The sequence below is a fragment of the Epinephelus moara genome, chromosome 12 (genome assembly GCF_006386435.1).
Source record: "Epinephelus moara isolate mb chromosome 12, YSFRI_EMoa_1.0, whole genome shotgun sequence".
Taxonomy (NCBI): domain Eukaryota; kingdom Metazoa; phylum Chordata; class Actinopteri; order Perciformes; family Serranidae; genus Epinephelus; species Epinephelus moara.
Window position 1 is genome coordinate 42249976 of NC_065517.1, and position 17331 is coordinate 42267306.

At 41.9% G+C, this 17331-nt stretch overlaps 1 protein-coding gene across 4 annotated transcripts in view; it reads right to left on the reverse strand.

The window, feature by feature from the left end:
• arid1b (AT rich interactive domain 1B (SWI1-like)) overlaps positions 1–14067 on the reverse strand; it is a 41287-nt gene extending 27220 nt beyond the window's left edge. For all 4 annotated transcript variants that reach the window (XM_050057400.1, XM_050057402.1, XM_050057401.1 and 1 more), the window contains exons 1-2: positions 12147–14067; positions 1205–1396 (exon numbers count right to left, since the gene is read on the reverse strand). In XM_050057400.1, coding sequence (XP_049913357.1) covers positions 1205–1396; positions 12147–13418 — 1464 coding nt within the window. In that variant the 5' untranslated portion in view covers positions 13419–14067. The remainder of the gene's footprint in view (positions 1–1204; positions 1397–12146) is intronic.
• Positions 14068–17331: the final 3264 nt, after the last annotated feature.

Consider the following 17331-nt stretch of genomic DNA (forward strand, 5'->3'; position numbering starts at 1 on the left):
TCTTGTTATTTGCTTTTCTGACATGTGAATTAATTTCTGTTTGTCTGTGAGTTCCCTGAAGTCACTTCCTGGTTGGCGGTGGGGCGAAAGACGAGGCAGAGGGCGTAAAATAAACCCACCTTTTTTCCAAACCTGTTTTGGAAATTCAGAAACAATTCAGTGATTGTCAAAATAGTTGTAGATTAATTTCCTGCTGATCAATTTAGCGACTACTTGTTGCTGCTCGACTTGATGGTACCAGATATTTTCTTATCACAAATATAATCAGCACTGATGTACGTCTGAGTTTCTCTTTTTGTTTTACATTTACATTTCAACTTTTTTTTATTTCCACTCAAGTTTCCCGTCATGTTGTTTCTGTTCAGCTCTAACTGCAGATGTTCAGACGTATTGTGTGGAACATAATGATGGTACAGACGATCAGCAGAGAGGTGGGCTCTGCTGCAGCTCTGAGTTCTTCTTCACATCTGCAGGATTTATTTTAACAGACTAAAATCAAACTCCTGTATTCAGATTCAACGTTTCCTGTGGTCTGATTTCAGCTCCAGCTCAGTGTTGCTTAATGTTGTTCATGACGCATCAGTCGCCAGTAAACCCAAACCAGCAGTCTGGAGTCTAAAAATAGCCAGGGCCCAGTCTGCACCAGGAATAGCCTGACCCGGCCCGGCCTGGCTCGGCTGGCGCGGCAGCAGCCATGTGGTCACACAGCATCAATAGGTCTGTTGTCCTCTGAGCGTCCACAGTGACGAGGTAGTGATGCTGCAGATGAATCAGCAGGACGACAGGAAACACTGAGGCTCAAAGTACACACAGTACACACACACACACACACACACTGCAGCACAACAACTCCACAGACACATTTTACTACAAAGACACCAACAAACTGCGTCACAGTTGTGTGACTCCGCCCACCAGTCCAGTTTCTCTACAGTTTCCATCCATGTCTGTGAAACTTTGTTCTTCAGTCCAAGTGGACGTTTGTGTTACGTTAGAAGAAATTCCCTTGAGGCGTTCTTGAGATATGGCGTTCACAAAGACGGGACAGACGGACAACTGCAAACATAACAGCGCTGACATCATCGCAGAGGAGACAGGAAGTGACACAATCTGCCTCAGAGAGGCTCATGGGACACAGACTGAACTACAACCTGTCAGGACACAGACGTGAGTCCTGGTCTGAGGTGGACGGAGCGTCCCCTACCTGCTGCTGAGGGTACTGCATCGCTCCCATCCCCATCTGCCCCCTGCTGGCCATCCCCATCGGGTATCTGTGGGGGGAGGGGGCGCCGTAGGCCTGGCCGGAGTACGGCGCCCCCTGCTGCTGGGAGTACGGGTTGTTGCTCATGCCGTAGAGCTGCGAGCGCTTCATCGCCATCGGGTCCATCGGCGGCACCTGGAGGAGAGACATGATTGGCTGATGAGTCGTTAGCATTAGCATTAGCTCTGTTACTGCAGGTTCACTGTGATCTTAAAAGGACAGATTCTGCTTTTCCTTATTTCTGTCATGTGTTTAATGTTACAGTATCAGATGTTCATATTTAACCTTTCCACACTCTTCTCCATAACTATGACACTTAATTTCTCCTCAGCTGAGGGCCTTACACAGTTGCATGGGTCCCTTAAAGGTTTCCTTACTCCTTGTAAGGAGTGTTTATGTCTTTGCACTTACATGTATGTACTTCTTTTCTTTGGTTTTAAATGTAAAGCGTCTTTGAGAGCTGTAAAAGCGCTGTCTAAATAAAATGTATTATTATTATTAATATTATTAGTTAAGGGAAAACTCATTTACTGCGTTGAAATGGATTTTACATCGGTAACAGTTTCCATGGAGACTGTTTGTTTGCTTGGACTCACTGTGACGCCTGTTATCGTCTCACAGAGTTGTCTTAAAGTTCGATAGTGAAAAACATCAGAAGAAGAGAAGAGAAGAAAACCAGACTGGTCAGAGGATGAACACATTAAACTTCAGGAGGAATACAGTCACTGACAGAACAAACTACAGAGTAAATTTGACCCCAAATACAGGAAACAGAAAACGGCTGTGAGGAAAATGATTTGAGTCAAATCCGAAGTGTATCCGTCTGGTTTCTGGAATCACCGTCAGAAGGTGACGATGATTCTCGTGTCCTCACAGCTTTGGTAACTCATGGTCGTCACACCTGACAGTTAACAGCAGTTTTATTTAGCAGGTTGAAAACAGTTTCTCCCAGCCGGTGGAGGACAGTGAACACATCACAGGGTACCAAAGTAGTGACAGCTGAGACTGAAGTGTCAGTCAGAGCACATCCACTCAGACAGACTGTGAGTAACCCAGAAGCCTGCGAGGCCACTTTAATATTCACGCTCTGAATGTGACACACTGACATAATAGCAGGTGTGAGGAGTGACTCAGTGAGAGCAGATGTTTCACTGCTGCTCTGGCGCTAAAAATAGACTCCGTTTATGGATTTTACACACCAACAAAAACAGCAACAGAAACCTGAGCCACATGAATGATCTGTTCTCTGGGTTTCCATCAGTCGGCTGAAGGAGAGGAAACAACAACAGCTGGAGCTGCTGCGGCCTCAGACACTGATCAGATCAATAATCAATGATCCAGCTGTAAACAGACGGACGGCTGATCGGATGCTCTGATTCTCACAAAGCTCCTAGCATCGATAAATCACAGTCAGTGAATGAATGAATGAATGAATTCTCTGCACACAGTCTTCAGACTTCACACTGTGAGTGTAGACTGCACATAACTCTCACGTCTAAAACCTGCACAGCTTTTGTTTTTATTCAGATATTTTTACATATTTTTTAAACACTTTCCTCTGTTCCATATTTACGTCTCAGGATTTCTGTGACACTTGATTTTATTTCATTTTCTTATAAAGCTGCAGTCTGGAGGATTCAGGGGGATATATTGGCAGAAATATAATAAGTATGTTTTCTTTAGTGTATCCACCTTATTCCTGAGGGTGTAAAATGATTAGTAGCAGTAAGCTAGTTCACACTGATCGTCTATGGTTAGTCTCAGCGGCTCATCTTGGTGGCTTACCACCTACTGTGTTTCTTAATTTAACAAATACCACTTTGTTTTTTTAACAGATATTTAACTAACGTTAAATTAGTATTTTCCAAAATGTCTGTGGAGCTCTGGCACCTGTTGTTCTGACCATGTCTGTAAAGTTATTAACAACCACACTGAGATACATTTGTGACTCCAACAACACACAGTCAGAACAAAAAGAGATTCCTGTAACTAACGGTACAGTTTCCATCACCGACCGACAGAGGAATAAGTTGCCACCTGTACTTTATAACGCTAATATCAGATTAACTGATTTAAATTTAAAATGCTTCGTCTCTTACTGAATCAATACAAGATGTTACATACCTGAGGTGTGCTGCTAACTGTGTCGTCATGTTTCACTCAGTCTGATTTAATAAACCTGCAGTTATAGAAATGTATAAACTGTCGTTAAGGCAGACGAGCGCAGCATCAGCTGGGAAACATCTCCTTTATTCACTTTACATGGAGCTAAACTTAATACTGAATTATGCTGCTGAATGTGTTGACGTGTGTTAGAGAGTCGTAAGATATCATAAATGTTTTTTTTTAGAAGGACGGTGGCCCAGAACGGACAAACTAAACACTGGCTCTAAACAGAGACATTCATGTATTTGATGTGAGCTTCAGAAAAATACAGTTGTTTTAAAGTGAAACATCTTCAGAGTGTTTCCTGGTGTTAATCAGCGGGTCTGAGGATAATTCAGCTCCTCAACAATCAACACTGAAGGAATTCTAACCAGGAGAAGTTTTCAGATGGTTGTAATCTGTAATCTGTAATCTGTAATCCTCACTGATAGACGCCACTGAATCTGATACACTGGACCTTTAATGTGTTTCTGTCATGCAACAACAGTCAGAAGGAAACTCCTTGATGTTTAAAACCTCCTCGGCAACAAACCAGATTCTGAGAATTTTCCAAACTCAAAGAAAACATTTTTCAGATTTCATTAAATAATTAAAGAAAGTATAACTTTCATCCACAGATAGGATCATAGTTGATTTGATGATGTAAATCATGAGACAATATAAATCAGCCATGTGAGATTTTGCTTTGTTGTTGATGTCGAGGTTGTCCGAGGCCGCTGAGGGACATATCTGATTTTATATGATCTTTGCATCCATGAGAAATGATCTGGATTCATGAGTCAAGACAACTTTTTTATTCACCAAAAACACAAAGATTTTCTGTTTGTGATATAAAACAGAGGAAAGCATTTTGCATTTGAGAAGCTGTAAAGCAGAGCTGTGAGATCTGAGGACAATATGTGATAACTGTTAAATATCACCATGACGATATTATAATATATAAAATATAGGCAAGATATTTAAAACAAAATTACTATGAATTGGGCCCCAAAGCAACTAAGTTGTTGGCGAGAAGACTACGGAAACGACAGACAGAAACAGCGGTCCATAAATTACACGATCCCAAAACTAATCAAATTATATCTGAACCAAAAGAAATTGAAAACATATTCAGAGACTACTACAAAGAACTTCACACTCAACCGCCCTCCTCAAATCCAAATGATGTAAAAGCATTTCTCGACACTTTGGATTTACCATACATCAGTATAAAACAAATGAATGCATAACAAAAACGATAACTATAGAAGAAATCCAGAAAGCAATAGGAAAACTAAAAACAAATAAATCACCTGGCAGTGACGGATTTCCGTCCGAGTGGTATAAGAAACTAGAAAAAGAATTATCCCCTTTATTACACATCACATTTAACTGGATCCTGACTACAGGTGTTATTCCTCCTTTGTGGAATGAAGCGATAATTACTCTGCTCCCTAAACCATTAAAAGATAATCAATATTGCCAAAATTATAGACCAATTTCAATTTTAAATGTTGACTACAAACTTTATACCTCTATCATATCAAACAGACTTCAATCATTTGTATCAGACTAAAGATGAAGACCAAACTGGCTTTGTTACAGGTAGACAAACACAAGACAATATTAGAAGAACGTTACACATTATACATAGAAAACATAAAAATAAACTACCTGCAGCATCGATAAGTTTAGACGCAGAAAAAGCGTTCCATAGGGTTAATTGGGAATATTTATATTTAACATTAGAGAAATTTGGATTCAACGAAAAATCAATTCAGTGTATCAAGTCTATCTATAACAAACCCTCAGCTCGAGTAAAAGTTAACGGCTCTCTTACAGAAAGATTTATATTAGAGAGAGGAACTAGACAGGGTTGCTGTCTTAGTCCCACCTTATTCGCCCTATATATCGAACCATTGGCCCAACTGGTCAGACAAGACACTAATATAACAGGAATAGAAGTCGATATTAAAAAACATACAATAAGTCTCTTCGCAGATGATGTCATGATCTACCTGAGCGACCCAGTGAGCTCATTTATACAACTTATGCAGACTTTTGAACAATTTGGTTTGTATTCTGGTTTCAAATTAAACATACCTAAGACTCAAATCCTCATGTTTAATTGCTCACCAAATCAAAACCTTAAAGAACTAAAAATAAATTGGGAAGCAAAATCACTTAAATACCTTGGTATAAACATAACTAAAAACCTATCCAAATTATACCACAACAACTATGAACCTATTGATGTCAATATAAGGAAGGATACTGAAAGGTGGTCAACCTACCCAATGGGATTAAATGACAGGATAAATGTGGTGAAAATGAATATCTTACCACGCCTGTTATACCTATTTCAATCCCTACCTGTGAATATGCCACAAGCCCAGTTCCATAAATGGGATAAATTACTCTTAACATTTATATGGGAAGGCAAAAGACCCAGAATTCGTTACACTACTCTCCAATTACCTAAAAACAAAGGGGGCATGGCACTTCCAAATCTAAAAGAATACTTCCACGCAGCACAATTGCGCCAATTATTAACTGGTGCAACTCAGATTATGTTACTCGTTGGAAAGACATAGAAATATCTGAATCTAAATTCCCAATTCAAACAATGATAGGGGAAAGAAAGATTCCTGCCCATGTAAATGATGAGGCAGAACTAAACCCGATAACAATATCCACTCTTGATATATGGCATTCCATTATTAAACAACTAAACATAGGAAAGGAACTGGGACTGCTAAAATGGTTAACACCTAATGTTGAATTTGAACCAGGAGAATCTGATCACAGATTCAAACAATGGGTTGGAAGTGGTATAACAGCTGTATGCACAGTCATTCAAAATGGTGAGATAAGAAGTTTTCAAGATTTAAAAACTAGACATGACCGAACACAACAGGACCAATTCAGATATTTTCAATTGAGGGATTATTTTAATTAAAAAATCAAAAGAACTAAAGATAAAATACACCCTGTCATAAATCTGTTTGTAAAAGCATATTGTATGACTATTCCCAGTGCCGTGTCAAATCTGTACCGTTGTCTAATGGATTCCAGGAAGGATTCAACATTGTATATTAAAGCTAAATGGGAAAAAGAGCTGGGCGAGGGAATTCCAGAGGGGATGTGGGATGACATGTGGAAAATACAACAATCAACGTCACAGTCGCAAAAATGGCAAGAATTTAATTGTAAAAACCAAATTCGATACTTTACCACACCAAAAATTAAAAGTAAACAAACCAAAATTCAACAACCATGCTGGAGACTGTGTAATCATATGGATCCAGACCATACCCACATTTTTGGAGCTGCAAAAAAATACAGCCTTTCTGGGATTGTATTTGCTCAGTTCTGTGTGAGGTGCTGGGATACGAAATCCCCCGATCATGTCTTGTTCTGTATCTGGGTCATATGGAAGGAACTGTACACATAGCAGACCAATACTTGGTTAAGATCCTGCTTGCAGCGGGGAAAAAGGCGATCACCAAGAACTGGCTCAAGACTAAACCTCCAGACCTCAAACAATGGCTGTACATCATAGACGATATCTTAGTTATGGAGAAACTCACATACAAGCTGAAAATGAAGGAGGAATGCTTAAGAAAGACTGGGAAAAGTGGTTATCATATAGATCGAACAAGACACAAGGACAAATGTGACTCAAGTGGATTGTAAACTTCTACCCCCCCCACAGGCCAGTTACACATTTTGTTGCATTTCATGTATTTTTTGTTTCATATTTTTTTATTTGTATATTTTCTGCCCGCTTTCTGTGAGCACTGCTTAAAGAAATCAATAAAGACAATGTTACAAAAAAAAAAAAAAAATATATATATATATATATATATATAAAATATATAAAAGTTTACTCAGTTTTCAGCAGCAGTCAGTGTTCTGCTGAAACACAACAAACTGCTTGTTGAATTTAAATAAATAAAGAATATTATTTCCAACTAGTGTTGCAGCGGTGAACCACTGTGTTAACTTACAACATGATGTTAGAAGTGACGGTTACATTTGTTGTCTACGATTCAACTGGACGACTCAACTTTGTTTCAGTTATTTTTAAAATGGGGACTATTTACACAAACAAGTTTCATTTATAGTGATAAAATGTGTTTAACCAACAATAACCCTCTTCTTCCATTCCTTTAAGGTTCATTCTGACTGATAATATTAATTCTGTAACAAGTGAAACCGCGATATGTTTCTGAAGCTGTTATATCGTGAAAATTCACACCGTTGCAGCCCTATATTCTACATTGATTTATTGTGCAAACTGAACACAAAGGGCACCAATAAAAATGTAATAGTAGTTACATTTTAAAGTCAAGTAACTCCAAAACTCCCTGAGTGTGATATCACAGTATTTCAGGAGTTAATTCAACAGGTGGACATCGCCATGACAATTAATAAAAAAACTAGATACTGTGCTGCTCTGATGCTTAATAATGAACCTAAACAATTAATCAACAATCAAACTCTGATATTTGTCTCTGAGATGTCGGGGACCACAAATATAAAGTTGCACAAAACGGTACCTCAGAATTTGTATTTAGAGCTCCAGTGTGTCGGATTTAAAGTGAATATAATGTTTCCGTTCCCTCAGAGTGAGCTGTTTACAGGGAGCAGGTCCTCGTCTACAGAGATCACAATGTTGCACCGCCATGTTTCTACAGTAGCCCAGAACGGACAAACCAAACACTGACTCTAGAAAGAGACATCGACAGTTTTTCATATCTGCGTTTTAGCCACAGTCAGCAGCTCCTCCACGAGGAGCAGCATCACAAAAACATTGATTTGTAACTGATTTGCAGACGAGCGGAGCGTTAGCTGGGAAACATGGAGCAGTCGGGGAACGCTTGAGTATATGGGAACATTTTCTGTTTCAGAGCTGAGAACTCTGCGACAGAACAAAGATCATTTAAGTTTAAGTTTAAGTTTATTTAGGTATAAAAAAGGAAACAAACTAAATCAGTCTCCCGCTCATTTCTATGGAGCAGCTCCAGACTTTGGACTTGATGACATCAGACGTCTGTAGGGGAGGGTTTCACTAAAGCCCCCAAATGTGGTGATATCACCATGTTTAAGTCATGATACAGTATCATTGTGATTTAACATGCTTTGTTTGTATTGTGATAACATACAATGTGATTTATTACCTTTGTTCGGCTGCAGTGAAGGAAAAACTTTGTCAACATCTGTTTTATTTAATAAGACAAACTTTTCAGTCTGTTCACTTGAATCATTTTTATTACTGTAGATTGTTTCTAGTGGACTGACAAGGCTACTGAGTTTATTATTCTAGTGGGCCGACATCAGTTTAATTTGTAAATTATACAATTACAAATCAATCCTTGGAGTCCGATTAATTAGGGCTGTGCCATATCATCTCGTACCAGTATAATTTTTAACACAATATAAAAAAGATTATATCATGAAATTGGCAATATTTCGGCTTGTTGACATAATGATGTCATACTGTAACCAGGGTTCCTACACATTTGGAATTTCAAAATTCCATACTTTTCCATTCCCTAATTTCCAGACTTCTCTGCGTTTTTTTTTTTTTAAGCGACATCTGAGTAAATATATCAGGGTGTCATACTTCACATCATATTTAATTATTCTTAATAGGCGATTGTAGCCAAGTACCATAATGGCATGCAAATAAAAAGTCAGAAATTATAGCCACAAATAGCTCGTTTAGCTAGGTTATACTGGTGGGCAGATGCATCGGGCATGCTACATAACAGCATACACTGGCCTCGCTTCCAGTGTTTCAAGATTTCCAGCTAACATAACCTTAATAGTACATTCGCTTGTCATTTGAAGGATATACATATAATCTCTAGCACTGGATCAAGACTATCGTGTCTTTAAGCGAGTCTGACGTTTGTGTTGTAGACGCACGTCAGACTCGCTAAAAGACATTACACGACAGTCTTGATCCAAGAGGTTAATAATATAATTGAATGTTCTCACTGTTCATCATTCGGAGTGTGGGCATGTTCACTTAATGGAGTCGTTGGTCTGGGCTGAGGCAAAAAGGTTGGGACTCTGGGTGCAAGCGATGCAGTAATGAGACGTCAGTGTTTTTTCCTTTCATGTGGCTCAGAATCGCCTTCTCCCCCATGTTGGCGATGTCAAACGATTTCACACAAAGCTTGCATCTAGCTCTGTGTGTGAATTGGGAATCCTTGGCCAACCAGTATTTATATACGGTATTGTCAAGCCATCCATCCAAAAACTTGCATCTACCCATTGTGAACCACGCTGTCTTCTTGTCGAAGGTGCAGTGTTGGAGTGAAACTTGATACCTGGGGGGCTGGAGGAGGGTCATGGGGCAGCGGACTGGACATACCACTTGTCAATCAGGTAAAAGGGGCGGTATGTTTTCTGAGACGTTTGCTCTCACACAAACTGTGCTTGGCCCGGCATAAAACACGATCCAGATTCATTCAATTTTTTTTGGAAATACCTAATTTTCTATTTTAGAAAACAGTATTTTAGAACAGTGGTAATAGTCTGGAAACATAAATACTTTTCCATACTTTATTTTTTATTTTCCATACTTTTTAATACCTGGAAATTGATCAAATTTATTTCCATACTTTTCCATACCTTCCATACTTGCGTAGGAACCCTCTGTAACCCACGGGCAACAACAAGCATGTCTGAAAGTGAATTGATGATGGACTCCTTGGTGGTTCCAGAAAGAGGAGCAGCTTCAGTAGTGTGTAATAAACTGTGGCGTCCGCTCAGAGGGAACTCATTCAGCAGCTCCTCTGGCAGCAGCACAGCGTCTCTCCCTCGACAGTGTCGCTGTCGTCAAGTGATTCTGTCAGAAACCTTTAGTAATGTAAACCTTCATGACGCTCGCCACTCGACAACAAACTACATACACTGTGAAACTTCAATTAAAAGCCTCGTCCCAATTAAACACCCGGTCCCTTTAACCAGCCCGGTGTGGCTCCACATATGACAAACAAAGGCCTGTCTCTATTAGAGGCCTGGTCTGGATCCAAACAGCTCATTATTTTATTATAGTTTTTCAGATGTATAAAGCAGGTTGTTGTCTGCCTCAGATTATGTGTCTGTTCCTGGATTACGCTGTAAATTATTCATCTTCCTTCAGTCTGTCAGGGTCTACGGATCAAAAGAGTCAAACGGCTTTTTAAAAAAAAAAATGAATCCAAGTTGTGAGGATTGTTTTAACAGGATAAAGTGGTGTTCTGTCGGTATGTCGGGTGCTGTAACTCTGTCTGTCTGAGTTAGATCAATTTATTTAGGTTTTACTGAATATTTGAAGCAAACTGTGAAACTAGATCACTTATTTTGGTGCAATTCTTTGCTCTTTAAATGAATAATAATATTGTTTTACTAATCTGTCATATCGTCACAAATTTTTCGTTATCGCAAAAATATCCTGAAATATTGTGACATTAATTTAGGGCCATAAACCCACCTCTAGTATTACACAAAAATATCATGATACTGTGCTGTATTGATCTTTCCCTCACACCCACAGGTCTGACGCTTCCTCCTCTGGTCTAGTTTTGACAAAGCAGCTCATGCTCACAAATACTGACTGAACTTCCCCAGGCCCAATATCATACTGGAACTTTTGATTATGGTGGTTTAAATCTCTTTAAGAGGAAATATGAAGAGTAAAGTTAAATTACACAGACTGGTCTCTGTCAGTTATTATTGTAAAGCATGATTATTGGTGAGGTGCAGCTTATTGTGACGGCTGGTGTTGAGTGAACAAACTGTCCCTGACATGCAGCAGGACTGACTGGTGACAGGAGCGACACACCGGGGGCAGAGGCCTCCAGCAGGCCCTGGGGCAGCTGGAGGAGCGTGGCCGACACGTAGCTCCAGTGTTGTGCCGGTGGTGACGGGCACATGGCTAATCTGCATGTGTGAAGGTCAGGGCTCTTGTGTGGAGATGGGGCCATAATAACGGGCTGCCTGCCAACTGAGTAGAGTCCAGATCACAGGCTGAACACAGCGGCTCAAACACCGCTGATAAACCAGGATGACACGGTGCTCTGTGAACATGAACACAGCCGAAGGAACCGCTCAGCCTCCAGGACAGCTCCAGTCACCTCACAGATAATTAATGAACTCATTAATTCATGTTAGAGCTGAATGGAGCTGTCAAATAAAAAGACAACAGGCGGCCGCAGCTAACTGACATGTCCTGCCGCCAGACCTCTGCTCTCAAACCATAAATTATAAATATAAACTGATAATTATTATATATCACGGTGGTTACAGAACACGAGCTGCCTTTAAATACACAAACAGCCTCTTCGGGCCTGTTCCGCTCGGTTACCAGCTGCTAAAAATGTTAGCTTAGCTAAGCTAGCATGCTAAAAACGGAGTCACCTTGGACACGGAATCGAAACACTGACTTTAACGAACTATTGTTAGCTTATTAAGCCGTTATTAACAGCTTAGTGTGAAACTAATTCACTGTGGGTCAATATTTATTAATATAAAACCCAAAATGCTCAAATGTGTGTGTCGAGCTGTGTAAATGATCTGCAGTGGAAATAAAAAAACAGCTCACCCAGTTAGCCGCTGAGCTAACGCTAGCAACATTAGCTCCGCGGCTAACAGCTAGCAGGTTAGCTGTGATGACTATCTGTCATTAGTCAGAGTTCATCAGCAGCTAACAACAAAGAACCGGAGTTTAATGAATAAAATTCACCTGAGACCTGCCGCCGCCCTGCCCGTTGCTCCCGGGGCTCATGGCCGGGTGACTTCTTTGTTGTCCTGCCCAGCCGTGAGCCGCCGCCGCCGCCGAGCCGTACTGGGAGCCCATGTCTTTAGCCGGCCCCATGCTCGGCTGTTGTTGTGCGGAAGGATTATTATAATCAGGATATCCACTTCCATAACCTCTCATCATCGGGCTCGGAGACGTCAATAACTGGTTTAGGGTCGGTGTAGCTCCGGAGGGGTGCTGCTGCTGCTGCTGCTGCTGCTGCTGACCCTGTCCGGGGAACCGCTGGAATCCTCCGTTGTTGCCGCCGCCGCCGCCGCCGCCGCCTCCAGCCGGGGAGCTGGTCGCGATCATAGCCGCTTTGGCCGAGCTGCCGCCGCCCGGGCCCATCAGGTTATTCCCCTGGCGGGAGGGACTCATCATGCCCCCGTATCCACTGGTCCCATAGCCGGGCCGATAGTTCGGGTAGTGGTTATACGGGCTGTTGTTGCTGTAGCCTTCGTGGGAGTTGTGAACCTGGTCCATGGTGCTGTGTACCGAGAGCGCCGCCGCTGTTACCCCAGTCCCTGGGCTTTGTTGTCCGCCATGTTGATCAAAGCAAGGCCCTCCTCTTCCATTCCCATAATAATGATTAAACTCGGAGCTGGTCCCTCTTGGAGGAGGGTTGTTGTTGTTGGTGGTGGTGGTGTTGGTGGCTGATCCGAGGCTGGCATCCATCCGCTCCTCCTCCTCTTCCTCCGCCTCCTCCTCCTCCTCGCTTCTGTTCAGCTGGTGTTGCTGATGGCGCTCCTCTGCTCGGCTGTTCCCCACCAGGAGGAGGTTTCCTTCCCCTCCATGATGCTGTCGCTCCCCGCCGCTCTGTCCCCTCTGGCCCCGCTGGATGCTGCTGCTGTCTGGGATGTTGACGGGTCGCAGCCGCTGTTGATGGAGCTGGTGGTGGTGGTGGAGCTGCTGGATAAACTGGCTGAACGGCGGAGGTGTGTGGTGGGATGATGATGATGGTGATGATGATGATGTTGATGGAGGAGGAGGAGGAGGAGGAGGAGGAGGTGCAACACCACCAGCAGCGGCTCCGCCACGGCTGCTGATCACTTTGTGCCCGCCGAGCATCCCCCTCTCCATGTCGGTCACGGTGGACGCGGACCCCGGGGTTTGATCACCGCGTCCTGTCCGTGCTTCTCCTCCTGCAGCGGGGCTGGTGTTCCTGCTCCCCGGAGCCCGACTGGGATCCGCTCCAGGATGCCCATCTACATTATTCATGCTGATGGTGCAGCTCCAGCAGAGCCGCCAGTTCTCCCAGTCTGAAGTTGGTGACTTCCCGTCTGATGCCTCTGCAGCAGCCGTGGTCAGGTGCACATGGCCCGGGCAGATGGTCCCGGTCACCCCGGTGGACAGGGAGCAGGCAGCCGGAGCTCAGAGGACAGAAAGTCACAGTTAATGCTCCAGAGTTATTTACTTTAGTTTAAGGTTCAGTCATCAGGTAGAACAGGTGTCCCTCACACTGTGCCTGCCATGGGCTGATCATGAGACACTGAGCCCCCGGGCACAGATGTGAAGAAGGCCCCACCACCCCTCCATCTTTTCTGGTTTTGTCTCTCAGCCCCTTTGAATTTATGTGTCGTCATTCTGAGTCTCTCTGGTCACTACGTGTTAATATGAGTGACATTTTGCAGGACACTTTGGGCCCCTGGACCTGCGGTGCCTGTAAATACGTATCTCCATATTAACCCATACACATATACAGGCGCTAACATACCAGGGCTGCAACTGAAGATTATTATTCTACAGAATGTAAGAAAACTATAAAAACAGCCCTTCATAATATTTAATATTCAAATAATGTTTAGTTTTTTTGTTTGACCCGAAGACATCAAATTATCTTTACTGTCATAGTCACAAGAAAACATTTACTTTTTTTTTTTAGATTGCAAGACAATACAAAACACTAACAAAACAAATAAAACGCTGAATTAAAAAAAATGAAAACAGGCCTGTAAATTAATTGTTGCCAAGGGATGAGAGGACAAGGTTGTGTTGGCTGTGATGTGTCTGTGTGTCTGTACAGGTTTGACAGGTGAAAGGACGAGAAAAAAATAAGAAGAAGAAATAAGAAAAAATACAATTGTTATTATTATTAATGATAATAATAATAAAGAGGAAGGAAGTGTATTAAAACTAATCATACCTTCATCCTGTTACCACTGATACCAATAATTAAAGAATAATTAATAATAGTAAATGATAATAAAGTCAGGGGGCGTGTCCTCTGTCCACTAACAGTGAGGCAGTACCAGGGCATCACTGGAAAACTCCAGAGCGGGTCAGCAGGGAGATTCCGGCAGCATCAACCAGGTTATTATTGCATCTTATGATTACTGAAATGATCATTTTCTTACTGTCTTTGATATGTTTGTCAGACATGCAGTGATGATTTCTGGGTAATATTTATGTTGATGTTGTCCAAAGTCAAGTCTCTATTTGTGTCAAGATAATACCTGCACGATAACGTGCACTGGGCCCGTCATAACGTCCTCACGCCACTGGTTAATTGATTAAAACTCAGCTCATGGTTTCAGCACCAGTTCATTAACACCATCCTGTCCTAGATACAAACACATTATTACATGTGTGTTTACATGATGGGCACGGTGGTGCAGTGGTTCACATGTCACCTCACAGCATGAGGGTTCTGACTGGGGCCATTCTGGGTGGAGTTTGCATGTTCTCCCCGTGTCAGCGTGGGTTTCCTCCAGGTGCTCCGACATGTTCTCCCTGTGTCAGCGTGGGTTTCCTTCAGGTGCTCTAACATGTTCTCCCCGTGTCAGCGTGGGTTTCCTCTAGGTGCTCCGACATGTTCTCCCTGTGTCAGCGTGGGTTTCCTCCAGGTGCTCTGACATGTTCTCCCTGTGTCAGCGTGGGTTTCCTCCAGGTGCTCTGACATCTTCTCACTGTGTCAGCGTGTTTTATTTTATGGACTAGTTGACTAGTATTCATTAAAAGTTTTGTTTAGTCGTCAGAAACATCCCTGGTGATAATAACATCAAACTTCATAGAGGTGAATTCATGCATGCAAAATCAACTTCAACTGCAATCCTCCATCACCCCACAGGGTGGCGCTGCAACAGAAAGATCCAGATAAGGGATGAGAGAGACTTTCTGTGTGTTGTAGTGCCCACACCATACAGTACGCCAGGAAGAGATTTCCTGTGTCCCAACACAGAGTCTGTCAAAGTCAGTGTGCCATAAACACCAGGATGTTCTACGACATCAGGTCGTATTTTACAGTCTGTAACACAGCATGATTTCCTGTCTGTTCTGACCCACAATTCTCTGCACAGAGAAAGATACATCACATCCACTGAGCTGCAAACAGATGACAGTTTGACATCTGTCTGGAGTCATAATGATGGACAACAGCCAGTCGAACAGTAATAATAGGACTTTTAATTGTTTAGGTGAACAAAATAATCATAGATATAAAAAATGATAATAACAGAACTGCAGATGTGATCTCACTTTCATGAATCTGTTTGAATCTACAATCAGAACTTTAAAGTCAAACTACACGCACTGCAAATAAACTAAAGTGGAGCTCTGCAGGTGGACCTCCGTCTCTGGTGAGCTCTGCAAGTGGCGTTTGATTTATCACCATGGTAACAGATACATAAACAACAGGGTCAAAGTTCAGGGTGTGTCTGTGTGTGATTCAGAAGACACCACCATCATCATCATCATCATCAATATTAATAATAATAGACACATACATTCTACATACATACAAATGATTAGCACAATAAGAAGTAAAGAGGTGGTTTAAAGAACTGGTTTGGTTCGGGGGATGTTGTAGAATACACATTTCTTTCTTCTCTTCTCTCCTTTCCTTTCGTCCCTTCTCTCCTCATTTTCCCACTGGATTATTACTTTTGAATACCACCCATTAAACTATAACGGCGTATCATCATCATTAAAGGACAGTTTATATCGTCAGTGTCTGACGCAGCCAGTCACTGTCCAGACGCCAGAGCCTGGGCTCTAAAGACAGATATCATGTCCTGATGTTTAGTGACAGACCTGTTAGTGTTTGTGTCGTTCTCTTCTACAAACTCTGATTTAATATTTCTACTCTCTCCAAACTTTTCTGGTTTTATTGTTTCTTGTGTCATTTCAAGCAGTTGAAAACGTGGTGGATACATAAGAGTAAAGTGTGCACGAAAATACAGGAAATCACATCTAGTATTGATTCAGTGAGGAACAGTAGATTTTATTTTTCAATACGAGATGATCTGGTGTTATTCAGGACGGCTGGATACGTATTTGTCTCTGTAGGGAATAGGAACCGTCCCTTTGGTTACAGATATTGTTGGGCATTTTATAAAATCTAAATTTAACGTTAGCTAAATATCGGTTTAAAAACAATTATTATTTGCTAAACTGAAGGCGAAATTCTTTCAAAAAGAAACGAGATCAGCCACTAGGACGAACTACAGACAGCCAATGCACTGAGTTAGCTAACTGCTACTGTCGTCATCTCACTGGATGTTCGGTCCATTTTCATTTCCACAGCAGCACTGTCAGGAATAAGGTGGACGGGATGAACCATTTGATGATGACACAGTTGCGTTTCATTACGCTGGTGAATCTGAACTGAAGATACTCTGGATCATCAGACACAGCTGAGCAGCACATCCATCGTCCTGATCGCAGAGATCATCACTTCCACCTGACGAGAGAAGAAGACAGACAACATGAATCAGTGTTTACACAGACGCCCTGCATCGGCTCATTATTTCTCTCTTTATGTACGAAAATAGACACGTCCGTTTCAAATACTGTAAATGTCACTGCCCTCATACTTCCATGTGTCCTTTATGATGCCATAGATACAGCCAACAGATGGCACGAGAGGGCGGAGTCAAAAGTTTCACACAACAACAAACAAGGTGACGGTGGACGAGGTCGTAACGTATTAAGTTATTACAAGTTATTATTGTCAGAGTGAAATTATGTGATTGAACATAATATTACAAACGGGTTGCTACAGTGGCCCAAAATGGACAAACCAGTCACTGGAAAGCGTTTTCATGTTGGAAACCGTAGTTAGCGGCCCCTCTGCGGTGAGAGCGTTGGAAAAACACTATTATTTGTAACATGAACCTGTTTCTTCAGAGTGTTT